We start from the raw sequence: 27,901 nt of genomic DNA, 5'->3' as shown, positions 1-27,901 counted from the left end.
GGAGCTCTGTGCGTCGGGATGGAACAGAATGAAATTACAGGAATCAGACGGAGATGTTTTGTTTTGAGCAGTGGCGTTGTCATCGCCACAGATTTATCGTCGAGGAGTTTTTAATTGGATTGTAAGCAGCTTCCGCTCGGCTCGCGACCATGTGGCGCATTGTGTTTACATTTACACTTAGGATTAAAAGCAGATTAGGATCACAGTCTAAACGAGTTATCTAAACACGGGAGTTACACACCAGCGCTCAAAGAGCTTGTATCACAAATTGAAGCAGATGTGTTGAACAAAAACACAACGGTTTGTTGGTCCAGTTTACAGACGATGTCTCTGATAAACAGCAACAATTCAAGCTTCGCACCTTTAGCTGCTCTTTAGTAAATCCTCATTTGTCGTCCGCCATCATCATGTGGGACTTTTTACCCACAGAGCTCAAACTGGAGCAGGAGCAGGATCATTTGCATCTCAGGAAATCTGTTTTTGAATTCACTCATTTCATGGTGTTTTATTGTGTCATTGTTCGTAGATGATTTGTGTGTTGTGCTGTTCTGTGTGCATTTGATTGGATTGAGTTTTATGTATTTTAAACTTTGTTTTTTCCAGAGTCACAGTTTGTTGTCAGAGCAGCTGATAATGACACAGAACAGAGAAGAGACATGTCTCTCAGTTAAATTTAAGTTTCTCCTCCCTGTTATGATAATTATTCCTTAATGTGCTGACAATAAAAATATGGTGTTTTATTTTGAAAACTGACCGGACACTGGCCAGTTCCTATACCTGACTTCCTTCCTATCTCGATCTTCCATCAGAAGATCTGATGGATCTCAGACTGGAGGAGAGTCACAGCTCCGGTGGAATCCCAGGACAAGAGACGTGATTTACTGTCGCTGAAGAAAAAGCAGCAAATATTCAGAATTTTTGGCATTTATGCTGAAAAGTGATGATTAATCATTTATTTAAAAAAAATATGTTGTTTGACTAATTGTTGCATTTTTGTGGACATAACATGTAAATATGTTTTATCCTAAAGTTAGTGTTTAACAGTATTTTGCAACTCTTGATTTTAATTTAGTGATAACCCACAGAATTCAGTCAAACTCAGACTTAAGTCAAGTGATAACGTTTTATTTCAAACCCATTAAAGGTTTTTATGTTCACCAAACATTTTTACTTTCAGTATCTTTCAGTGATTCTTCGTCGAATCAGAATTTTTTCTGATGATGTTTTACTTTGGAAGGGAACCGAGGGATTGATGTCCTCACACATGAAGGTGTGAGAGCTGCAGAAAGCGTCTGTCTGTTTCTCTCCAGGGGAAAATGACGAGCTGGATCCCTGAGCGGCCGTAACCTCCCAGCGCCCGTCACGGTCGCCAGGCAGACGTTCATATTGTATCTGCTGGGCCTGGACCGGCTGCGAGAGCCTGGCACACAGGTTGAAATATTAATGACCTGCTGTAGAGAAGCGCTCAGCCTCCCCGTCCTTATCTCCCCCCACCCTCCTCTCCATTTCCCTCTCACCTCTTCCTTTCTCTTTTCTGTCTCTCCCCTGCTCTCTCTCTCTCTCTCTCTCTCTCTCTCTCTCTCTCTTTCAGCTCTCGCTTTTCCTTCTCTTCTCCCTCCTCTGCATTTACCTCTCCCTTTCATCTCCCTCCTTCATTTTCCTCTCCGTGGCTCTCTCAGGAGGGTTGTGAGATTGTGTTATGTCATATTAAAGAGACAGGAGTCAAGCAAAGTGAAAAATACGACATAATAAGAATCATCCGAGGAAACTTGTGGATGTGGCATCGATTTTGGATCAGCGTGAATCCAGTTTTCTGTGATGCGGGAGGAACAGCTCTTTTCTCATCCTTTCATCTCTTTCTCTCAGTTTCTCTCTGACATATCTGATAAATCTCTCCGTGGCCTCTCTCCTTCCCTCAGCCCGAGTCTTCCACTTTTCATCCCACTCTTTGTTCCCTCCTTTCTCTTGTTCTGCTTTGCCACATCAAAGAAAAACTCGTGTGAATCAGTTGTGTGAAGACGTCGGTGATCGTTCGTGTTGCTGCTGATGGGCCGGTGTGTTTGCTCTGTCAGATCAGGTTGTTGTACGAACATCACACATCCAGACTCTGCTGATTTTTTTGTTTTTCCATTCTCGTAGCTGATTAGTCATCGGATCGTTGAGTGGTCTCCTTCCATGCAGAGCGAGCTCTTAGTCATTTCTGGAAAATGGCGTCACAATGTGCACAAACATGCTTTGGTCTTTAATATTTTATGAGATGTTTCTACACAGTGAGGATTTCTTTGGTTGAGCTTTAGTTGGTGTCGATAAACTTGGATTTGCCAGTAAAGGAAATGTTTTAATGGGTAGTTTTTTGTTAACTGGCCTCCACTCTTGCTCTTTTTCCCCCTCTTCTCTCAGACGTGGCTGAAGAACTATGGCTACCTGCTGCCTCACGACGTCCGCACCTCAGACCTGCGGCAGGAGAAGGCCATGCAGTCTGCCGTGGCCGCCATGCAGCGCTTCTACGGCATTCCTGTGACGGGAATACTGGACGAGACGACCATAGAGTGAGTGGAGGGGGTTAGAGGGTCTGTGGGTGATTCAAACCGAAGGTCGACCTCTGGCCTGTTAGAAATTACACTTTGCCTCACGTGAGTTTGACCGTCACTCGTCTTAAACCCGGAACAATCAACCGAAAGCTCAGTAGAGCTGAGGAGAACAGCAGAGTCAGGTGATCATTCTCTGGGGGTTGGTCAGCACAAGCAACCCACAGTCGTTTCATCCATCCAGAAACATTCATCAGCTTTAGGTTCCAGTGTGATGCCCCTGCTTCAGTGTACAGTGTAAACTGTTTGGACAGATAAGTCTAGTTTGTGTGGGCGATTCGTTTTCCCTCCAGATCGAAAAATCAGCAGCCATCAACTTTCATAACACCCGTGAAATACATGGGGAGTCTTTGAGAACACGCGTATGAATAAAGGCCACACAGATGAATGGTAATTAGCTGTAAATCGACTCTAATTGGTCTGACATACTTAGCCTCAGCACACAGCAGCTTCCTCACTGAACCTGATGAACTCCTGAACAACTAAAGCTGCAGAACTGAATTTCCATTGTCAGCCATGATGATGATGATGTTGTTGTTCTTGTTGTTCTTGTTGTTGTAGTAGCTTTCTCAGACTCTGTCAGTGCAGCTTCCCTCAGCTTTGATTACTGAAACCTGCTGAAGGAGAACTGGTGGTGTAGAGAAACGACCGGAGCAGCGTAGCGTCGTTAACCAACTCCAGACAAACTGAAGGAGAAGCGAACGTGAAGTGTCCGAGTCGGAGGTTACTCAGATAATGCTGAACTGTGAATGTCATGTTGTGTTCAGGTGGATGAGGAGACCTCGCTGCGGCGTCCCAGATCATCCTCACACCAGCCGCCGGCAGAGGAATAAACGCTACGCCCTGACAGGACAGAAATGGAGAGATAAAAAGATCTCCTACAGGTATTTTATCCATCTGTCCGTCTATCTATCTATCTTCCCTTCCTTCCTCTCTCTTTTCATACATTTTCCTCTCTTTTTTCTTTTTCCTTCCTCCTCCTCCCCTGCCTTATTGTTCTCTCTCTCTCTCTCTCTCTCTCTCTCTCTCTCTCTCTCTCTCTCTCTCTCTCTCTCTCTCTCTCTCTCGGTCTGAACTTGGCTGGGCTAAATGTAAATTAGCTCTGTCCCACGGGACCCTGAATGCATCTCGTATTCCTGCATTACATCCACCCACTCGTCTCTCCGTCTTTTTCTTCATTCCTTCTCTCTGTCCACCTTATTTTATTGTCTTCTACTGTCTGCATACAGTAAAACCGTCCACCGTGCGATGTGATGATCAACCAGCAGCTTGGCTGTGTAATATAGGTCTGATGCAGATTAGAGCCGTCCCACGAGACGCTGAGCACATCCCAGCTCCCAGCATTGTTTCTTCCCACTTTCTGCTCTCCTGCCTCCCTTCCTCTCGGTCTCTCCCCCTCTTTTCTCTCCCACTCGGTCCCTCTCCTGCTCTCAAATTCAAATTCTAAACAAGCTTTCGTGGTGTGGATAGAATAGAGACAATACTCCATGTGTTTGGGCAGTTTCTCATTAAAAATGAGTAAAACTTAAACAGCCGTTTCCTCCCAGTATACTGCCGCCCATGACTCCTGATTCCCATCCTCTGTTTTTAGCTGTGTGCCAGTACTGATGAACACTTAAATCTGGCTGCAGGGTTTTTTTTTTTCATGAAGTCCTTTAGACCTTTTCTATGTGCACTGCAGCGTAGAGTGTTTGGGCCTGCAGGTGGTTTTCTGATTCAGAATGTCCAACGTGTGTTTTGCTGCCTTGTTCTGCTTTTGTCTCTACGTGGTCGTTTGTCTTCACAGTGCAGGGGAGTGTGTTGCTGGTTGGATTAGATTCCCGGTAACATTCAGGTTGCAGGGCAGCGAGACCAAACTTTACGTTACTGTTTATGTTTCTTTGAAGACGGAGAAGGCTCAGACATGTTTGTGATCCTGTAGAGAGAGTGGGAATCACAGCCGGCTCTGGACACCTGGTCTCTCTCTCTCTCTCTCTCTCTCTCTCTCTCTCTCTCTCTCTCTCTCTCTCTCTCTCTCTCTCTCTCTCTCTCTCTCTGTCTCTCTCTCTCTCTCTCTCTCTCTTTGCTCCACAGGTGGGGCTGTGTTATTACTTTGATGATACTCACATGTAAACGTGAACTCACATCAAAATGGCGGCTTGTCCTGGTGTCTGAAGTCATGTCACCTTTTCAGTGAAGTGGAAAACAAAGAGGAACCTAGAACCAGGAAGGGTTTTAAGTTTTCCAAATGTTTTTTTTCCCACACTGTTTTCAGTACAGTGAATTATTAAGAACTTTATTTTGCTGCTTAAGCAAGTTATTTTTTTTTGGGGGGGGGGTTTGAATCCCTATTCACCCTCCTATCTTTCTCTCACTCCTCCTTTCCTCCCTTCTCGCCTCCTTTTCCTCCAAACCATCCTACTCAGAGCTTTATAGGCCTAATGTAAATTACGCCACTCCCACGAGACAGCGAATGCATCCCAGCTCTCTTGCATTACAGCTACCCACTCTGCGCCGTTACATAAAACCCACAGTGTGAGATCACGGTCCTATCTGGTTACCCTTTACTGTATCTGAGTCTCCTCGGCCCTCCTTGTGTTTCACCTGCTCTCAGCTGTCACATTCCTGCAGGACGTCTCAGCGCTGTCTTCAGCTCCGCTGCCACTGCTCCAGCTGCATTACTACAATCGTTTTTAACTTAATTCTTGTTCTTCTTAGGCGCCAAAGCATCTGTAGAGCCGGCCCTGTCTCCTGTGAATTACACTCATATGTAACTAATTTGCAGAGGCTAATGTTTTGGAGGATGCATAATGCCGCCTGGATTATATTATTCATGAAACTGACTCATGTTCACTGGCCAAAGAAACGCTGAAGGAAGGAGGTCAGCTGCACACGACCTTAAACCTTTTAGCCTCTTAGCAAAGTTTATCTGTAAAGCACCTTTCAACAACACTGTACAGACACATACAGACAAAATGATAGATAATTATAGATAATAGATAGAACATAATTGATAACTCAAGTTGCTGATGAACAGAAAATGAATTTAAATTTGATTTTTGCTTGTCAAATTTGAGCATTTGCGGCTTTAATCTGTTGTAAATGATAAATCTTTGTGTTTTTAATGTTTCGATGGTAAAAGCAAGAAATGGAAAGACATCGCCTTCAGCTCAGGGACGCTGCGATGGGTGTTTCTCACAGTTTTCTGACACTATGCACTGAACAGTTAATCCCAGTCATAAATACTCACAGTTTGCAGTTAGATCTGCTGTTTGAAGATCTCAGTGAGGATTCTGCTCAGGGAGATAAACTCCCTTCATAAACATACATGAACATGAAATCTCAGCTAAATGAACCATTCAAAATCCACAGTGTTGAAACACACAGAGGAACTTCTCAAATTGTTCCTCCTGCACAGTCCACCTCCCCTTTGTCTGTCCTCATGTTACAAACCCTGGTGGTTCGGCCTAAACAGGGTGCGACACAGTTTCCACAGGGTGAGAGCAGAAGTTGTGTTTTTCAGTTTGCCCACATTGTGCAGATGCTGAAGAAACCGGTGAAATCTAAGGATATTGATGAGCTCAGTCAGGAGGATTTTCTCCTTCGCCCTGCTCAGCAGTTTCACAGCAGCTGTAGCACTGACATGAAACTGATGGCAATTAGATGCATTTAGAGGAATTTTAGGCTGCTGGCAAATTTAAATTATCACCCGCTGCTAGATGCTGGAGCTGCAAAGATTATGCAACTGTGTATCTCTAAATAAAAATCTCCGTTGGTGCCTCAGGACAGGGAAGTGAATTTTAAAAAACAGTCGAGAAAGAAGGGAGAGAGGGAAAAAAAATCAAGTGAAGAAAAAAGGAAAAAGCTGAGACAGAGAAATCACAAGAAAGATGTTCAACTTTTAAGTTGATGCTTCGGAAACATTGATCTTAACTTTCCTGCCAACAAAGCACATTCGACGGAAACCGAGTTGAAAGAGAGAGAACATCTGCATCTGTGTCTGTTCTGACTGACTGACGGTCGTCTGTGGGTCTGTGTGTGTTCATACTGAGCTGATGTACGACCGTCAGAGAATTAGAGATTTGTTCTGTCTGTTTTCACCAGCTGCTGAGACATTCATGTTCCCCGTTTGTTGTACTTTGTTTCTGGTGGTCATTAGTAAACGTTAGCATGCTAACACACTAAACTAAGATGGTGACCACGGTAACCGTGACACCTGCTCGACATCAGCAGGTTAACACTGTCGGCCTCACAGAGCAGCTGCAGGTTTGTAGCCCGGGTTTTCTCTCGTCTTAGTTCTGAACCTACATTCGAAGCCGTTCAGAGAATCTGGATGTTATTTAGTGAACAGCTGTGACTCAGGAAGAGTTTTAATGAAACTCAGATTCATCGTCTTTCATCTGAATGTTTCTCCTGTTCGTTTTCTGCAGGACATTCTGTTATTTAAATGCATCGGGTGTGTGTCTGCAGTCCCTGCATATCCAGCTGAAGTGCTAGACGTGTGTGTGTGTGTGTGTGTGTGTGTGTGTGTGTGTGTGTGTGTATATGTGAGTGTGTGTGAGAGAGAGAGATAGACAGTACACCATCTGTGTGTTTTGGCCACAGGTCATTTGGCCGACGTCTGTGCCGTAACGTTCCACACCATTTACTCAAATCAGACAACTGCTACCTAGCTGTCTGCCACACACACACACACACACACTACAAATAAAGGCACTTCCCCCGTTTCTAAAATGGAAAAATGAAAAAAAACAAACCCTTGATTAAAATCTCCTTTCCGAACAAACTTTGATTTTATTTCTTCAGTTCAAACCAGGCTTTATGTAACTCACGAGTTGTTTACTGAGCCATTCACTGCACCATGTTACAGCAAACAGCCTGTCAGAAAGGTCAAATAAAAAGGCTTAGATTTGCTTAACTTTAAGAGTCAGTGTTTCTCTTCAGGATGAGCTGAGGCAGCACAGATTCGGGCCAAACACGCTGGCAGTCCTTAAACTAATTCCCTCTGACTCAACAACAACCTCTTTATGTTTCAAGTCATGTTTTGAATCTGCAGTCGCTCTGAATTTCTGCACGTTTCTTCACCATTCAAAGCAAACAAACCGTAAACGACACATTTAAAGACGAGTGGTGCCAAAGCACAATGTGGCTGTGAGAATGGTTTTACCCTTTAACGATAATGTTGCTTCTAAAAAGTTTCCTGACACCAGTTTTTTTATTTTAAACCTGATTTTAAAAAGAGAGGGAGAGAGAGACGTCGGTCATCGGGTCACGTATTCACACCTGACAGGTGTATAGTGGAGCGCTGTGAGACCATGAAGGCAGCGGGTGGAGCTCCGCAGACAGAACACGGCTCTGAGTTTCTCAGCCTGCTTTGTTTTGGTGGTTGTAGATAAAAGTGTTGGGTCCGGTCCCCAGTGAGGGGTCGGCCGGTCAGAGAGACAGAGCTGGGTGTTTGGATTCTTCTTTCCCTCTGACCCACAGTCAGATCGGGCATTTCAGGACAAATCCCGGTGGAGCCGCCGCATCGGTGAGCCGGAGCACCAACAGAAAATCCATGAAGTTTTTACCAGCCCTCTCTGTGTGCCTGTCACACCGGGCGCACATGAGAGCATGCTGAGTGCACGTCCCTCTGGCCAATCACAACCGAGGGTCAAACCTCACTGACCTCACCTGAGCGCGTCACCCTCTCTGTGTCCTGGGAACCTCCTGCTTTCCAGTTTAAACACTGGTGTCACTGGTGCCCAGTTAGCCGACCATTGCTAACTCTCTAACTCTGATTTAACCGTTAACAGGACTAACCAGCGCTGGCTCTGCCTAGTTTTGTTTGCACATGTGATACCTGACCCTGTTCTTCCGTCTCCTGCAGCATATCGAACTTCACCCCTAAGGTGGGGGAGAAGGACACTCAGAGGGCGATCCGACAGGCCTTCAACGTGTGGCAGACCGTCACGCCGCTCTCCTTCCAGGTCAGAGGAAATTACATTGGACTTGATTACAAATGGCCTCTCGCCTCTGGTGTGTTATAACTGTCCCATAAAGATGTTCCATTATTCCTGATTCTGTCAGATGTGATTTTCCTTTTCAGTAGACCAGTTTGTGATGTACCGATACTGATTTTTTTTTTTGGTCCCTTTCAGGAGGTGCCGTACTCAGAGATCAAGAACGAGGGTAAGGAGGCAGACATCATGATCTTCTTTGCCTCTGGTTTCCATGGTGACAGCTCGCCGTTCGACGGGGAGGGGGGTTTCCTGGCCCACGCCTATTTCCCCGGCGCTGGCATCGGAGGAGACACGCACTTCGACTCTGACGAGCCCTGGACGCTGGGCAACGCCAACCATGACGGTGAGACGTTTAAAAAGTTCCGTTTTCTTTTTGTACTCGAATTTTATCCGTCAAATGAAGAACTGAAGCCCAGTTAGAGCTGGGGCTGTTTCTCTAGGGGAGAGTTCAGTGCTGATTTGAACCCAAACCCAGTTTCCTCAGCACCTCACTGATCCTCCTGTAATTTCAGTCCTGTGCAGAGAAACGTAGCATTTTAGGTGTCACATGGAACCAGCTCAGTCTCGGCTGCGTCTGTTTTATACGAGGAAGGAGGGGGGACATCTTCTCACCCACCTCCCTCTTTAACATGGATTCTGTCTGTGTAGATTTGGGGAAGCTAACAAACTTTGCTTCTAACAAACTCAGGGCTCGATTGTTTCATGGTTTTGACTGCGGCCTTGACCTTGGGAACCAGAATTGCTCTTTCCATAGAAATTTCTAACTCGTAGTGAATCAGGTTCATGTTGAAATATTACAGCAGTGTTACCACAGTGAGTGGCAGATGAATGAAACACCAACTGATTAAAATAGTATTTATTTCCTCAGTTTAACACAAAGCTTTTGTAAATGAAACGCTTGAAATGTGAAGGTGTCCTCAGACGTCGCTCTCCTATCTTTGAGCACCAGACTGTTTAGTCACTGGATGAAAAATGGAGGGAAAAATGCTTCACTTTGTAGTTTTTTTCCACTTCTTCTATCTCGGTTTGACAAATGACTTATGCCAGATTCCCTCTGCCTGAATAACGAACGTGTTGATAGAGAGGGAGAGAGAGAGGGGGGGGGGTGCAGAGAGAGAGAGGGAGACGGGGGGAGAGGAATCTGCTTTGAGAGATTAGCAGAAAAGAGAATTAGCTTTGACAGAGAAGCTCTAAATTTGCCAGAACACATTACAGCAAGCATGTGATGTTATTCCACTATGAACTGTCCCCGGAAATATTTAGTTTCTCAGGATGTAATAAGGCAGCGCGATTTTAACGTAGTGTTGTTCACACACACACAACATTTTTCTTTACTTCCAACCGTGTCAAACTGCTGATTTGTCAATAATTGCTCATAAAAGTCTGAGTGATCAGTAAATAATCATCTGTCAGTGTGTGTGTGCGTGTGTGTGTGTGCGGTCACCCAGGTGCTCTCACACACACTCTCACAAACGTCTCTTTATCTCTAAAATCCCTTCACACACACACACACACACACACACAGAGTAATTGAAAGATTAGAGACGAGATAGTGAGACAGCAAAGTTCTCAGACGCTACCAAAACTAATTCCTGGTATCGGCTTCAGAAGGACGTCGCGAGGACAAACGGCCTCATTTTCACCTCCGCTTCAAACCTGTTTCTTCTGCCACCGCTCAGGGACAGTTTCTCTTATTAACCTCTCAACACCTGGAGGAGAGAACCGAGAGACACACACCTGTCCACTTCAAAGACACGAGAACAACGAGTGAATGAAAACAATTCGTCCTCTGTTCTGTCCTGTCCTGTTTCAAAATGTCCATAAATGTCCACAAAGTTTCATACTAATCCGTCTAACAGTCGTTCAGAGCCGCTGAACCAGTCAACTGCTTTTAGTCTGAACATCTGGAAGAATTCATGTAATTATTATGTTCAACATACAGTTAAACATAATATTTGTAAATATATTTATCAGTTCACTTCATCCAACGTGCAGTAAAGAGTAAAAACCTGAATCAGATCAGGATCTGGGACCATCAGACGTCCTGATGGGACTGATGATGAGGCTGATTATTGCAGTGTCTGCATGCATCAGATTATTCATGTTCTTATTCTGTTTCCTGTTTCCAATAGCCAATAGCATATTCTATTTTTACTGCGCTGTCCTACAGTTTATGTCCCAACAAGCTCAGATGCCCACAGTCAAGAAATAATAATACAATCTTAGGATAAGATGAGATAAGACTTTTTTTTGTCCCTGGGGGAAATGAGGTGTTACAGCAGGTCCACGTTATTACCCTGCTGTGCAAAGGCAACAAAGAGGAGAGGTGTGATTTTAAAATATAAAACAAGAACTATGGGATAATAGATAATTATATATGGCGAATAAAAAGTGAGATTATAATGAAATAAATCATGACACGTGTCACATCTGTTTTTAGCAGACGTGAGAAGCTTTGCTGTGTTTGTCATCACTGTGTGTGCTGCGTGTTGTGTTTATGGACACAGCGCACATCAGTTCACTGTCTGAACCCGCAGAGAGACAAACAGGACAGATCATTAACGAATGAAACATCACTCGTCTGAAACGAACAGCGAACGCTTGAACTCAGGGTCTGAAATCACCGCCCACCAAACACAGGCCGCCGTCAGAGTTTGTGTTTGGTGGACACATTGGGGAAGTTTCCCTCCGCTAACCTTTAAAGTCTCTGACATTTCAGTTCCTCACTTTGAAACAAGCGTCTCCGCCCGTTGTCAGACTTTGTCCCCGTACACAAGGCAAGCTCTTCATCCTGGTCTGAAGGGAAAGACACGTTCTCCCCTTCATGTTCATGATTTACAGGCTTGTTCCGTCCTATAAGTGATGAACCGAGAGCTAAATAAATCTGCTCTTGTCTCCTGATTGAAGGAATATTTCACAGGAATGGGTCTGAAAAGTCGGTTACGTCGACATAACTTATTTCTATGAAAAATGTGCCACATATTAATGGCGTTTGCAAGAGAGAGAGAGAAAAAATCTTCTTGGCAGGTAATTTACCTGCACTTTACCTGGCAGGTGAGCCAGAAAGTTCATTTCAGACGCCGCGCGATTAGTTGAGAGACGGGTTTCATCACAGCGATATCAAACATCACCTTTATCTCAGGCGGGCAGACGAAGGCAGGGGCAAACATGACGGAGGAAGCCGTCTCTGCTGCTGCAGGGGCGCCGACTACAGACCAACCATCAGAGGAGAGGCAGGCGCACAGAGAGAGCCCACTGGGAATTCCCTCAAGCCCTTTTACATGTAGTGTACGTCTTGAGGTGTAAAATCATCTTTATCTTTCCAGCGACATGGAAGGAAGAGAGGCACAGGGAGAGAGGAGATAAAGGCTGGTGGAGGGAATGGGGGGAGGGGGGAGAGAAGGGGGAGATAAAAGGGGGCAGAGGAGGAGATGGATGAAAGAAACAGCAGCATACAGGGACAGAAGAGTGTGTGTGTGTGTGAAGGTGTGAGAATGAGAAGGGGTAAATTAGAGAAGGGAGGTACGGAGTGAAGGAGACAGAGGGATGAACGTGAATATTAAACCAATATCCTGCTTTTCCTCCGAGCTGGGTTCCTGGTTGGTCTGGATGCGCTGCCACGAAGCCTCTGCTGAGAAAACCTGTCTCCAACATGCTGATGGACGTGATCTCTCAGACTCTGACCGTCTTTACAGTTACAGTTCGTCTGTGACTCGGCTGCTGGCCACCGAGGCCGAAACCTTCAAACAAACCAGCCCGAGTAAAGACGGATGATTACGTTCTGTAATTAGGTTCAAACAGAGTCAAACCAATTACTGAGGCGATGAAATGTATTAATCTGATCTCTGTTTTCAGACTCTGAGAAGTCATTAAGCGTCTGACAGCAGCTCAAAAATCTCCGCTCTTCAGATTCTGACAGAAAGCCTGGTTTTAACAAACCTCACAGGATACTGGAAAACACAGCCCCTCTGTTCTCCTTTTTATTTTCATTCGTTGTAATAAGAGCAGAAGTAGCAGGATGAATAGAAGCAGTGGTGTTTCTGTGCTGCAGCAGGAAAATCATCCCTTTAAGAGATTATCCACACTCTCCTCCCTGAGACTCTTTCCTCTGTTGGCTCCATGAACATCCCACAGTCGTACATTCAGACCAAATTTACACTGGTCTTTATGTTTTTATGGGGGTGGGGGGGTGTTTATGACAACAGCAGTGGATCTGAAATGATTAGCTGATGAATTGATCAGTCCGTCCAAGCTAAAATCAGCCGAACTGTTTTTAAAACCAGAGCGTGACACGTTTAATTTGAAAGTCTGTGCAGCTTCCTCTGCAGGTGAAACACCGTCGGTTGAATTTACGAGCAGAAAACATTTAAACAATGACACATCAGAGTGTGCAGTGATTCCACCAGGACGTTTCCACAGTCACAAACTCCTGAAGCAGCAGCAGCACATTATTTATACATTCACAGATTAGAAATGTGAAATGTGTGTGAGTGTGAGCTGGTGAGTTTCGCCGGCTGCACTCTTCAGTAATCCCCAGCACACTGCGTCGTTTGAAGAAGTGGCTCATGCTGGACTTTAAAGCGGGAGCTTCAGATTCACGAGCTGACAGTCGCTTCCACTTACCACAAATTCTTCCTTTGATGTGAGATTCATATTACTCTGCTGATGAGTCAGCAGCATCACAGACTGACTTCAGCTCACTTTTCCACTGTGTTTGACGCCGTGTCTTTGGTCTTCTCCGCTGTGTTTACACTGGGGAGGCTTTGTTCCATTTCAGAAAAGAGGGAGCTGTCGAGGGTTTTTTAGTAAACTCTGTTTTTTTTTTCCAGTTGAACAAAACCCAGCAGAGGCCTGTCAGCAGCACAAAGTAGTTCTTGTTTTCCGTTTTATTGCCTGATTTCTGCTGTGAATGTATCTTTTAAAAAGCTTTTTAAAGTCTGTCGGTGATGTTGAAAGCAAAGATTTTTCTCTCCCTCCCTTTTGTCTTGGTTTATTTCTTCCTCCTTCCCCAACACCTTCACCTTTTTCTGTCTTCCTTCATCCTTTTCTCTCACTTGACTGCTTTTCTTGTCATTCTCTCCAGGTAACGATTTGTTCCTGGTGGCGGTTCATGAGTTGGGTCATGCGCTGGGTTTAGAGCACTCCAACGATCCCAGTGCCATCATGGCTCCTTTTTACCAGTACATGGACACACACAACTTCAAGCTGCCTCTGGACGACCTACAGGGCATACAGAAAATCTACGGTAAGCAACCAGTTTATTCATCATCATCATCATCATCATCGTCATCAGAGAACTGTTCAAGTTGTTGTTTTTGTGAATCTGTTCATCAGATGTTTGTTGAGACTGACGCTGGTTTATATTCACATAAAAGGATTTTTACAAAAACATGTTTTATTTTTCCAGAATTTCAAAAATTTTAAAACCTTGGACAAAATGTCTCTCACAGAAATCAGCTGTTTGCATCTTCCTGTATAAGGTTATTTAAAAAACTACACTTCTGAGAGTTTGGCAGAGCTGCAGATTTGAGACTTGGGTTCAGCTCAGAGTTAAACTTGTAACGTTGAATCAGAAAAACTTTATTAAGATGACTGAGGATGTCAGTCCTGCTCAGCTACACTGTCAGAAAAGAGCAGCTGGTATGTGAACAAAGTCAGTTTGTTTTTTTCTAGATGCATTTTTCGTGATCAGTTCTTTCTCCAGTGCTAAATACACTGAGTTTCCTGTGACTGTTTCACAATAAAAGCCACCCAGTGAGGCTGATGTGAGTGAAATCATAGACCCTGATCCACATGCTGCTTTGTTTCTGTGCGTTTGATGGTGAAACTGGATCCAGTGGTGGACTCTGCTACTAACAATAACTAAATCTAAGCACACTGAATGAATGGTGATGATAAAACACGGACCATAGACAGAAACAGAAATGGTTTGATGTACGCTGATACATGATGATTATACATTCCTGTCCAAAGGTGAGACTCCTTTTGGACTTCTGTGCCTGAACACTTGACTTCACTTGAGACCTGAAAGCAAAAACTTGCAGAAGCCGAAACAACACAGCGTTGATATTAATTATTCATCCAAACGTCCAGAGCGCAGCTGAATTATGGAGAACTGCTGCCCAGCGTCCAGCAGCAGAGCAGGGAATTATAAATGAATGTGAAGCAGGACCATGGATCACGCTGATGAAGAGTGTACAGCGCTGAGCAGTGTTTGCCAGGAAAGGAAAGATTTTTAACAAAAACAAAATGTGCGACTTTACACCGGAGATGCTCTGTTCTGCCTCAGAGACGAGAGGATGCCTCACGTTCCAGGGAACAAACAGTGGAGGCCTGTCAGCAGCACACACACATTTCCTGACACACTGAAATAATCCTGACAGCTTCTGTTGTAATGTGGTGTAACATTTATTTCTCATACAAAGACACGAAAAGGCAGAAGGAAAAGAAAAAACATAAACTGGTTCATAAAAACCCAAATGGCCTGCATGTACAGCGTTTATTCACTGCACCGGTTTGTTCTTCTCTGCTCTGGATTCCTTTAATCTTCTCAGCGGGAAACTTCTCTTTTTCCTTCACAACAAAAACCGATCTTAACATTAAAGGTCATGATGCACGGGTGGCATTTGGAGTCGCTGTTGAAGGGAAGCACTGGCCAAACCAGTGCAGTCAACAGTGTTTTTCCACTGCACTTCAGTGTTCAGTGTGGATAACAAAGCCTGTTATTTTATCTGCTGAGAGTTCATCCCATCTGCCTCACTGCTCCGTCTCTCCAGCACCTGAAAACACCAACCATCCACTCAGTGAAGGACGGCACTGCTGCTGTGTGAGAGCAGTTTATCGTGGAACGTGGATTTTATGAGGATAGATTTAGTATAAGACAGAGTTTGTTTGTTTTTGGGTTTTTTTAGGTTTTAGTTTGAATCTTTTTTTGTGTGTAAATCAGAATAATAGCTGCTCTCTGCCAAAGGAAACACAAAGTGTGGATGTGATGCACTGCTTTTATACTTCAAGCATCATCACAATGTTCCGGAGCAGAGTTATGAAAACTGTGAGGTGTGGGGTAGTTAAAGGGGGGGCGGGGGGGCAAACAGTCTGACATGTAAACAAATTTAGGCTGAAAACTGGGGCTCAGGTCGTGGACTGACTGACTGAGGGGGTGAGGTGAGGGTGAGGATGGAGATGGGGGATGTTGGGGGCCGACAGTGTGGAGAGGAGAAGAAGAAAAAATGACTGACTAAATAAAATGTTGATCTTCTTGTTGTCCACATGATGCCGTCTCAGAGGATCTTACATAAAAACTGTTTACGCAACTAAACTCAATCAGTGACTCAGCGACTGTGAGTCACTGTTACTCAGCAGTCCTGAACGTACTGTAGACAAACAGCACAAACAAACCCACAAACAGTATCTGAGCAAACAGGAAACAGTCGCCTCACTGGAAAGATTCACGTTATTCTCTGTTTGTTTTTGTGTTTTTTTCCCAGGTATCCCCACAGCCATGCTGGAGCCCACCCGGCCGTTACCCACCTTACCCTCACGACGGACACACTCCACCTCCGAGCGCAAGCACGACCGCCACTCCCGTCCGGCGCGTCCACCCGGTGACCGGCCTGCGCTGCCTGGGAACGGCAAACCCAACATCTGTGACGGCAACTTCAACACTGTGGCCTTCTTCAGACGGGAGATGTTTGTCTTCAAGGTGAGAAGAGACGGACGAAAACCCGCTGGACTGCCACGCCTTATTTTTTTAAATGTGTTTCTTTTAATTATCTTCAGTACATGTATGCGTGGGTTTGCAGTTCCTGTTGAAATAAGCTGCATTATAGATACATTTCTATTTTTTGATGAGTTTAAATCTGAGAATTTCTGAGCACTTCCGCTGACGTATGAGCGAAGATGAAATAATCAGAAACACCGGCAGTGAAGCTCGGGTTGTGGGATCAGGTGTGTGAAGGCTCCCTGTGGAGTTTTTGACCTCTAGTCCCGCGCAGGTCTCATGCAGGGAGACAACCACGGCGAAGGAGACAGAAAGACGGAGAGCTGTTACAGTATCAGCCACAAGAATCACCACAACAAACCCCTGATGAAGAGGAGGCCGGTGAGGCTGGTGCAGGGACAGTCTGAGGAAGAATCCAGCGCATGTTTCTGTTTAAGGCGAACAACAGGTCACTGCGATGCAGATGCACAGTAAAGAAGCGGCTGCTGTTGTGTGTGTAATTAACGGGTGTCAGCTCACACACAGGGTGAGTCACACAGCTGTGCAGCGCCATATAGAACAGGCTGACACTGGGGAAAGAGCTTAATTGCGCATTAAGTGGTGAGGACGCAGGATGTGAGGAGCTGTAAGTGACGTACAGTGGCTCTGCAGCTACTGCCAACATTACAGGGTCCCTGTCCTCCGGGGACGCCTGTGCTAAAAATGTGTCCCCTCATAGTGCCATAAGGCCCCTCAGGTGAAAGACTCAGCCCAGTGGCATATGGTACGATCTACTTCTGTGATCATTAGCACCAGGCATATGCTTCCAGTACAGTTAGTAACAGACTGGTGCAGCTGTGTTAGTGCTGTGACACCAGCACACACAGCAGGTGTTTACATGATGAGCTGCCTATAAACGTTCATCTGCACACTGTGGATCAAAAATGTAAAAATGGACAACGTCAAACAGAGAGAGAGGGTGTGTGTGTGTGTGTCTGTGTGTGTGTGTGTGTGTGTGTGTGTGTGTGTCTGTGTGTGTGTGCGTGCGTGTGCATGCGTGTGTGTGTCTGTGTGTCTGTGTGTGTGTGTGAGAGAGTGACAGTTACACACTGAGGAGCAGCGTAGAAGAGGAAGAAAAATCCATTTTGATGTCTCTGATCTTTAAACTGAATGTTAGAAAAGGTCACAGACCCGTCTAGCTCTCCGTGTGTCTGCCTTCCTGTCTGTCTCTTCTCTCAGCTCACCTGTTCATACGTGTCTGACTGGCCAATGTCTCACCCCCGTCTCTGCCTGTCTGTCTGTCTGCCTGCCTGGTCCTTCATCCGTCTGTCTGTGGCCTCTGTTTGACTTCCTCTGTCTGTCTGTCTGTCTGTGTTTCTGTCTGTCTGTCTGTCTGTCTTGATGGATGACAATCTGAGTGACAGCTGACATGAGGGTTTTGCTGTTGATTCACAAGTTTACCAGTGAATTTCAAACTCAGCTACATAACAGTGCAGAAGGAGACTCATATTAGCATTTTCTGATTTTCCACCTCTGTGATGAAAATACTGCATTCAGAATAAGTTTTATTGGCAAAACGTAGAAATACTCATTCATTTTGAATTCTGAGTCACCGGTGCTGCCTGTGGTCCAAGTCTGTCAGAAGCAGAATATTATTTAAACTCAGTTCATCTCAAATGTCAACATTTAAAGACTGTGGCTGCAGGAACATGAACTAAGAGCATCGTTATAAGAGAACGGAGTCAGACTGGGAGGAAGGAGCAGCTGTTCCAGCTGCAGTGAGTCCAAATGAGACATGGAAAGAGGGATTTTCTGCTCAGGTGCATATATGTGTGTGAGTGTGTGTGTATATATATATATACACACACATATACACTGTATATACATTTTGTGGATCAGCTCTTTCTTTCAAACTGGGTCATTATCTGCTCAGTAACATGCTGGTGTGTGTTTTGCTGTTGGGGGTTGAATAGTAGGAAACTGTGACAGTATATTTTTATATATTTCAGTATTTTCCCTCTGGGTCAGAGGCTTAAACTCAAGCTGTTGCCTGGCACCTGTCTATTCTCCATCTTATTAAAAAGAAACAGGTCCAGTGTCATGTGGGAAGTTTAAATTGAGGCACCCACACCAGTCATTCAGCCCAGTAAAACATTAATCAGAGTAAAAACTGAAAATAAAGCACGCTGAGACGTTTTAGGTGTGGCAGTAAACAGCAGAATGGGTTTTTCTATTCTGACTTGTCAGAATTCAGCTCCTTCATCTTTTACTTACAAGTGAGGACATGAGGAGGCCACCAGGTGTGATGGCGTGGACGAGAACCTGCTGAGCTGAACAACACGTCTGTACAGTGAACACACACACATTCGTTTTGCTTTCCAGCAAAACAGAAAAACCTTGATCAGAAAAACGAGGCTGATTTTCCTTTCCCTTTAACTTCAGGACAGGGTCATGTTAGGACACAAAGAGCAGTGAGAGACGGGGGGCGTTTGAAAGGAGACGCTCATTATGGGATGTTTCCTTGGTGAGAAATACGCACGGTTTCCTCTGCTGGATGAGAAGCATTGATTTTTTTTTTTTTTTTTTCTGTTTGGGTTCAGACAGAAAAGCATTAGCAGCCAAAGGATGATGCTGGATCATCTGAGATGGAGTGTGTGTGTGTGTGTGTGTGTGTGTGTGTGTGTGTGTCTCAGTGGGGACTGTTCTTGGCTCTGTCCTAGATTCACTGAAGCCAAATGATAATGAGCTAAGATTGATGTTTGCCTTCTTCTTCTTCTCCTCCTCTTCCACTCGTTCTTTTTGCCTTTCCTCTCTCTCTGCTCCTTTTTCCTCTCGCCTTCTGCTTCCTTTTCTTCCTCCACCTTGCATCACCTCACTTTTCTTATCTCCATCTTCTGTCCTTTTCTGTCCCTGCGTCTTCTCTGCTCCCCCTCTGATCGTCCATCTGTTTATTCCTTCTCCTCTCACCTCCTGTTCCTCTTCTTTTTTTTCACACCTTTTCCTCTTATCCACATTATTCCGAGCCCATGACACCTCCTGTGACTCGAGCACAAACTTCCAGCCGTTCATTTCTCTTCAGCTGGCGTCTGTGAGAGTTTGTGGTTTGTTTCCGTGTCTTCACTTTTCTTCACATCATTTCTTTTTGGGAAATAAATGATGTGGGGGAAAAAAGGAAGGAAACATATTCAATGTCCAGATAATGTTCAGAGGCAGCGTATTTTTTTGAATAAATGTGAATGCGAAACTGAATTTTTAACCTCATTGTGTTCTAGGACCGGTGGTTTTGGCGCCTGAGGAACAACAAGGTCCAGGAGGGCTACCCCATGCAGATCGATCAGTTCTGGAAAGGCCTGCCGCCTCGCATCGACGCTGCCTACGAGAGATCTGACGGCAAATTCGTCTTCTTCAAAGGTACGAGGACAAAGACGTGTGCCGACGTTTTCCTCTTCTTACCGGGAATCAGCACTGATGCATCACAGCTCTGCCTGGAACCAGGCCCCTCAGTCTCACGGGTCCAGACATATATACAGAGGAACAGTAAACAGTGTGTTGTATTTGTCTAACTCCTTAGATGTGACTAAATAGTCTGACTGCAGAGCTAACAGGGAGCTAACGGGGGGCGGGGCGGGGGGGGCGGGGAGGTGCTGAGTGAGTGACTAACACCGCACAGGTGTGGCACGGCAGCGCGTGGCTTTGAGAACACACTGAAACACAAAGTATTTTAGCATTTGGACGTAGTTTATCGCACCTGTGTCACTTTAACAGCAGCAAAATGTTTCTGTTATGATGTTTCATTGGATCCAGACCCTGCTCAGTTTAATCAGTCGGAAATTATATAGAGTTATTTAGCGATAATAAATCCGTTCGTTACAGCTCGTAAACCCGTTGTAGGCGCCGCCTGGTCACAAAGTCCTGCGCTCGGGGGAAAAATTCTGTCACAAATATAAAAGCGTCATTTCAGCTGAAACGGAGCTTTTCTCTCAAACCTGCTCCAGAATCAGCCAATTTCTCTGAGTCTCCAGTGGAAAAACTCTGTAACATCACAGCGGGGCGGTCGAATCTGCGTCTGCCATCTGCTCCGCTGTTATTAGACTCTGTGCTGCTCTCTGCGCGCCCTCCTCCTCCTGAAACTATATTTAATAAAGTGTGAAATAGAGAATGGCGATGCAGTGGGGAGCACCCAGCCTAAAGTAAGAGAATTTCAGTCTATGTATGAAACCTCCCTCAACCCCTGCCTGCTGACTGTGGAGTCATCTCTCTCTCTCTCTCTCTCTCTCTCTCTCACTTTCTCTGTAACTCACACACACACACACACACACACTCACATCTTCTGACAGAGTGTCCTGCTATCGCGGCCAGCCAGGAGCAGATATTAATAGCTTTGCTCTCAGCTGCTCTCTCTCTCTCTCTCTCTCTCTCTCGCTCGCTCGCTCACACACGTGGACACACAATGACACAGCTCAACCAGGCTTTAAATCACACACACACAGACACACACTGTCAAACACAGACACATGGTGGAGCTTCTTGCACAGAGACACGTGTCAGCAGAACACACACACACACACACACACACACACACACACACAGAATTAGATGGAGGATTTGCTGTTTGTCAGTGTGTGTCTGTCTGTGTGTTTGCAGGTGATACACACACGCTCCATAAGCTCAGACAAGGCGACATAAGGCTGAAGGAAACTGCACTCTCAGTGGCTTTTCTGTTTCATGGCGCTTCATTTTAAAACCTTCTATTTTTACGGTGGAGACGACGAGCACATAATTATGCAGCACAATAACAGCAGCACACATTAACGCAGGAAGTCATGGCTGAGAGCGCTGACAGGGTACTTTTACCCCACATACATGCGAGACGTGCCCAGATTAAACTCTCAACCCTCACATGCCCACATGTAAACAGGAAACGCTGCTGGTTCACACTGGATGCAAACAGACACGCGGCTCAGAATCACGTGATATCACATCCACCTTTTCAGTGATTTTGTTTGGAGAGTGTGAAACCACTGACAGGAGTGTGTTTCACTGTGTTCGATGCCCACAGGCTCATTCAGGGTCCCGCTCATTCCACAGGCTGCATAAAGACTCACTGTGTCTCTGCACATTCAGAAGCTCAGGCTCCGGAAATCTCAGAGCGAACAGTGAGATTTTATTTAAATATTCCAGATAACAGAGAGAGATTCAGATTAACTGTACGAACATAAGACCTGGACTGAAGAGCCACAGTGTGACGGGGCCACTCTGATGACATTTTCTACCCACAGTGGAAATTTATGGACTCGTGGCTCCTTAAGGGATTAGAATCATTACTGTACCTGCTCAGGGCTGCAGTTATGTGTTGGTATCTACACAGTAACATGTTCTGTTCCTATGAAATTGCATATTTTTCCACCATCTTTCATCTGAAGATTAAGAACTCGACATTAAATAAAGCTACAGAGGAGCTGAACAGTTTACAGTCAGTGCTGTAAAAAAAGCAGCTGTTAAATAACATTAGATGAATTTATAAAGGTTGTGTTTATGTTTTGACTTAATTCTGCAGAGGTCGTCGTGTTTTCACCCCCGTTATTTTACCTGTCGTCCAGCAGAACGCCTCAAATCCAGTGAACACATTTCTGTAAGGAGAAGTCAGTAGACAGCTCGGCCCCGGGCCACAGAACAATTGATTAGATGTTGGTGATAATCTGGATCTGAACCGTAACATAAATAATAAATAAGCATTTATAAATATTAAAGTGAGGGGAAAACATTTCCATGTTTTCAGGGTTTGTTTGCAGTTTCCACATCTCACAGCGTCTGCCTGAAAAACAGAGCTTGACAATAATCTTGACATAAAAACACTGGAAATGTGTGCGTTGTTATTAAAGTGCTGACTCGTGTGTCTTCACATCCTCCAGGTGATAAGTACTGGGTGTTTAAGGAAGTCACGGCCGAGCCTGGTTACCCCCACAGCCTGGTGGAGCTGGGCAGCTGCCTCCCCAAAGACGGCATCGACACGGCGCTGCGCTGGGAGCCGGTCGGGAAAACGTACTTCTTCAAAGGGGACCAGTACTGGCGCTACAACGAGGAGAAGCGCACCGCAGACCCAGGATACCCCAAACCCATCACCGTGTGGAAGGGAATACCAGATGCACCGCAGGGGGCCTTCATCAGCAGAGAGGGATGTGAGTGTCTGACAGGAACCATCACCGCATCATGATCTGACCAAATGAGCTGCGAACACAACACTCACACATTTTGCTCATCTACACATCCAGCGGTTATGGAACACCATGATCCGTAACTTGTACTGGAGTGTGTGTTACATCCTCAGCTGCTAAATGTTCCGCCATGTTCACCAGCTGCTCTCTGAGCGTGTCTGCGTGCAGTTTGCTGCTGAGCAGGTCGTGGACAGTGGCTTTTTACAGCTGCCTCTCTGAAAACATCTGGCTGCTGCTGAACAGTAAAGCTGTGTCCAGATGAACGCAGCCTTTTTACATTACAAACCACTCACCGATGGTTTTTCAGTGTGGACGCAGCCTTTATCTCCTGAAGAGATCAGAATCCTCCCATCCACAGGTCGACTGACCGGTCAGTCACTCACTCAGTCAGTTAACTGGTTCCAGTTCGTAGGGTCAGTCCTGCAGACGGTCTCTTGATAATTCAGTTAATTCACTCTGAGTTACATCACATTACATTACATTATTCTTAGTCCAGTATTTATGCTACAAAAGCATAAGATGCCACGAGCAGAGGCTCCACACTCACACATTCCTACTGTGTCCTGGAAGAAAAGTGCCCATCATCACTTTTACTTGTCGAGTTGAGAGCTCATGACCTCGTGGCTTCCTCAGAGGGAGTCCAGAACACCATCTGTGTGTGTGTGTGTGTGTGTGTGTGTGTGTGTGTGTGTATGTGTGTGTCTGTGTATACATGCGTGTGTGTGAGATCAGAGGCGGTGACATGGTTGGACATGGAGTGTGGTGTGTCTTGGTGTTAGATGAGATGCTGTCCTGCAGGGACTTTGGAGGCAACAGACAAATGTGTGTGTCCGTATGTGTGTATGTGTGTATTTCTATCTTTGTGAGGACCGCGACTTGAGTTACGGACCGTACGGAGTGAGGGCATTCTGGGAAAGTGAGGACGTTCGGTCACACATTCATAGGGATGTTTGAGAGTTTGTTCAGGTTAGAGTTAGGTTTCGGTTTAGGTTAGAAGGATAACTGAGGAAACGTGTGTGTTTATGTGAGTGTTTGTTTCCTTTGGGTTGTGTGGATCAGAAGAAACCTGTGTGTGTGTGTGTGTGTGTGTGTGTGTGTGTGTGTGTGTGTGTGTGTGTGTGTGTGTGTGTGTGTGTGTGTGTGTGTGTGTGTGTGTGTGTGTGTGTTTGTTAATAAGCGAGGAGCAACCAGTTCTGTTCTTTAAAAGCAAAAAGTCACACATTTAATTTTGTGTGTGTGTTATTCATGAGGGGGTGTATCCCCCCCCCGCCCTCACATACTGTCCCATTTGTCTCCCAGCTACAGTGTCTGTCTCACAGGCATTACATAATATTGCCCTTCAATAAAAACAACCACTGCAGGGAGCAGAATACTGTAGCTGCCTAAAACCACCGTGTCACAATAGAAATGTTATTGCCTCTAATGAGATTCTGCACCACAGGGATATACCAGAGCTGAGAGAGGCAGCTGAGGACACTGAAGATGGATGTTTTTCACTTCAACAGAAAGCTTTTCTCAAAGAGTGAAGGACAGTATTTGTGTAACTGTATGTCTCCTGAGTCTCAGCGTTGGAGGAATTTAGAAAACACAGAGGAGTTTTCCACTTTTAGGCTTTAGGCATGTGCTATTTATCCTCTGTTCTAGTGACACAAGCACAAGTGCAGTGCTGCTTCACACGTGTCACCACAGGTGAGTTTTTTTTTTTAACATTGAACCAGTAATTCTGAGGCTTGCACTGTGACACGAGCGGCTGCACGGCTGAATTTTTGGATGGCAGTGTTGGTCCACCATTTTGGTCCAGACAGCTGTTAGATGGGTTGCCATGAACTTGTGTACAGAGATTCATGGTCCTCAGAGGATGAATCCTAATGAATTTGGCAGTGAAGGTTTTAGGTTTCTATCAGCTTGATGTAGATTTTTTTATTTGGTGCATTACTTAAGCTGTATGTTGGATGTTTAACAAATATTTTTCATAATGCAGTGATTTCAGTATTTACTCAAACTCAAATTAACCTACTTCCTTTTTTTTGTTCCCTGGCGACCTCCGCCTCCCCCCCTCCTCCCCTCCTCAGACTACACCTACTTCTACAAGGGAAAGGAGTACTGGAAGTTTGACAACCAGAAGCTGACTGTTGAACCCGGATATCCAAAGTCCATCTTGCGTGACTGGATGGGCTGCGACCAGTCTGAAATGGAGCGTTCCAACGGCAACGGTAACCGTGGTGACCGCCAGCTTCCCCTCGACGACGTGGACATCATGGTGGCCATCAACGATGTCCCGACAACAGTCAACGCCATCGCCGTAGTGATCCCTTGCATCCTGTCGCTGTGCATCCTGGTGCTGGTGTACACAATTTTCCAATTTAAAAACAAAGGGGTGCAGCAGAACACCATGACACAGCACTACTACAAATACCCTGTTCAGGAGTGGGTATGACAGGCAACTCTGCTTTGAAGAGGTCAAAGTTCATGGATGGAGCGGTTGTCATATTGTTAGCTGGCTAATATTGGCTAATGGCCAAAAACACTAGCAAAGGACAATGGAAAGTCAATGATGACAGATACCAATTGGCTAGCTGAAGACTCATGCCGTGTCTTCGTGACACTGCGGTGAAAAACAGGAAGATGTTTAAAACAAACAGCGAGAACAAGCCTGCAAATACTGCAGGAGGGTCCGATTGGCTAAGGACACACAAGCAGCAGATTTTTCAGTCTTGCTCATTTGACTTGGCCACAGCTTCTGTAGCTGAGTGAAACGTGGTCTTATGAGTGATACTGAACTTTGACGACTTCTTCTGGGACCTACAACACACAACTGTCCTTCTCAGTGAAAATAAAAGAGGAGCAGAAGAAGCTTCTCTAAGCCAAACACCACTTCCAAGTTTGTTCTAACCATAGCTTGTATACGGGAACTACTTCAACTATTAAGCCAGATGAAATTTAATGAAAAAAATAAGAAAAAGAAATGGTTTAAAAATATCAAACTTGAAGATAAATGTAGGTAGAAAGGCCATAACAAAAAGAAAACCAAGGATCTCTCCGTCGATTACTCAGTTCTGTTTCATTTATATTCAGTTGTATGGAGATGTAAAACTGTCAAAGAGGACCTTTTTCTCTCTTTTTTCACCATATACACCAGAAGAACGCTCTCATCACCATTTACTCCGACCTCTGTCGACTTAAACCCACCCCCTCAACCAGTCAAACAAAAGACTTTGTAAAAATGTGTAGATCCACACAGCTTGGATTTTGGATTTTGGCAAATGTAGAAAAGCGAGTCATCAGCATATAATGAAAGAATAGTTCAACAGCCTTATGTTTGTCTCAGCAGACCTAACACGTCTGCTCATATGCAACAAGCTGCGCACAACCAGGACCCATTTATCAAGCTGCTAAAAGTGAAATAATTAAAAAAAATAAAATAAAAAGTCCTTCACTTTTACTCCTGCTCGCCAACTTTAGCATAAAAGCTGTTTATCAAATTTCTTACAGCTTAAAACTTTAATAGATCCAAAGGTGTCTCAAGTTATTTAAGAGCAGGAAACAGAGTAGAAACAGGTGAGCACAGATTCTCAGACATGTTTTCAGTAATTGTACAAACTGTCATCATCATGATGAAAATAACGTTAGCTGAAGCAGTGTAATTATCGTTTGCTTTTTATTCAAACGTGATGAGATGGAACAGCATTTCTGTAGAATTAGAGTTTTGTGTCCATCTCTTACAATTTCTTATTTCATTGCTATTTACACACTTGTTGTATGTAAACTTTACATATTTATTGATACTTGAGGCATCAAGGACTTCACACAAATAAAATGAACCTTTGGAAAAAGTAAAATCACATGTTTTGGCAGAATAACGTCACTGAGTAAATAGTTTCTTTTAAAAAATGAAATTTATGGCAGACGTGTAAATGCTTGTGTCTGATTGGCTCTTTCTGCTCTAAACATACGTGTGATAAATTATGTGATCACTGGAGAGCTGCTCTTAAATCTTACTCTGTTATTTTGCTGTAATTTGCAGTAAGTCTTAAAAAGTTTTTAAATCCCAGATGAGCTTTTTAGAGTATTAATTGTTGTTATTTAGCAGTTTGATAATTATGGGCCCGGAGCTGAACTACATAGTTTAGTTTGTTCCTTGAGTTTGTCTTTATCCTCGTTTTTGTGTTTTTGTTCTTCTGAGGAGAAAGGAGTTGGAGAAGTGCAGTAAAGGAGGAAGCAGAAAGAGAAAGTGAAGGGACAGAAAGGCAGAATAAAGCAGGGTTTGAACAGAGGGAGATGGAGACAGAGAGGACGGGGACGGGGGTGGGGGTGTAGAGGATATATGTGGGTCTGTATTAGTATGCTGGCTGTGGCGCCGCAACATCGACCAGGCTTAATGAAGTTACTTCTGTTCACAGAGCTCTAATAGGGGCTACTCACCCTCCACATCCCTCGCTTTAATCCTACTGTCCTCCCTCTGTCTTTTCACACTGTCCTCTTGTAATTCTCCCTGTCCATCTGACCTCTCATCTCTCCGCTGGTTCACTCTCTCCGTCTATCTAATCTTTTCTCCCTTTTACCGTCTCCTGTCTCCATCTGTGCTGCTCTCCCTCTTTACTTATCTCACCTTTTTTTTGTCTTTTTAGATTCAACATCCCACAACTTTTATATTAACACACCATCTGTATCTAGTTTGCCGAACACCCCAGGTAGCTGGTCAATGTCGTGAACATCAGAATCCAGCTGCTTTCATTATGATTTGATGATGATGATGATGATGATGATGAAGTGCTTTTATTGCTACTTAAAACGAAGGAGTCTGTCTCCAGTTTTGAGTCAAAAGTGCCAAAATGTCTCCTCGTCTTTGGCTCCAAATCGTCGGTTTTTACTCCTCAGATGAATTTGTCAGCACATTTAAACACGGCTTTCGTTATTTTTGTGTAAATAGGAACATAAGCTGTGTTGGGACGTGTTGTGTTTGTCAGGCTGCGTTTGAAAATGAGCTAAAATGTGTTGTTGTAACTTGCAGATTAGTTATGATCATGTCCCCTCCGTGTTTGACAGTTAATGACAGGGCGGAGACGTTTGTTAGACGTGACTCAAAATTTGACATAATTTACATCAGTTCAAGGTTTTTACAAACAATAAAAACATTTAGGTTTGGTCACGTTTCCTTTTCCAAAATCACATAAATGAAGCTTTCAGAAAACGGATCAAACGCTCTTCACAGAAAATCAGTTACTTTCTCTTCCCTCTGGCCAATTTGCTAAACATGAACAAGCAGCTGACTGACAGCACGTACAGGATTTCTCACGTGCTCTTATTCATAATGATTTACTCTTTTTTTTTCAGCTGACATTTTAGGATCATAACAAGTTTCTGTGCTCGGCTTTTCTGAAAAGTTTGATCCAAATCAGAAACGTGTTGAGGGAGATA

The 27,901-nt window shown here is 44.6% G+C and overlaps 1 protein-coding gene across 1 annotated transcript in view; it reads left to right on the top strand.

Annotated features, from left to right (window-relative positions):
- mmp24 (matrix metallopeptidase 24) overlaps positions 1-24,920 on the top strand; it is a 41,244-nt gene extending 16,324 nt beyond the window's left edge. Inside the window, exons 2-10 of the mRNA XM_041034034.1 lie at positions 2,401-2,549; positions 3,356-3,472; positions 8,437-8,536; positions 8,708-8,912; positions 13,653-13,814; positions 16,057-16,271; positions 19,541-19,679; positions 22,181-22,447; positions 24,556-24,920. Of these exons, the coding sequence (XP_040889968.1) occupies positions 2,401-2,549; positions 3,356-3,472; positions 8,437-8,536; positions 8,708-8,912; positions 13,653-13,814; positions 16,057-16,271; positions 19,541-19,679; positions 22,181-22,447; positions 24,556-24,920 (1,719 nt within the window). The remainder of the gene's footprint in view (positions 1-2,400; positions 2,550-3,355; positions 3,473-8,436; positions 8,537-8,707; positions 8,913-13,652; positions 13,815-16,056; positions 16,272-19,540; positions 19,680-22,180; positions 22,448-24,555) is intronic.
- Positions 24,921-27,901: the final 2,981 nt, after the last annotated feature.

The sequence above is a fragment of the Toxotes jaculatrix genome, chromosome 3 (genome assembly GCF_017976425.1).
Source record: "Toxotes jaculatrix isolate fToxJac2 chromosome 3, fToxJac2.pri, whole genome shotgun sequence".
Lineage (NCBI taxonomy): Eukaryota > Metazoa > Chordata > Actinopteri > Toxotidae > Toxotes > Toxotes jaculatrix.
Note: the sequence above shows the minus strand (reverse complement) of the source record. Positions and strands in the feature narration are given on the sequence as shown.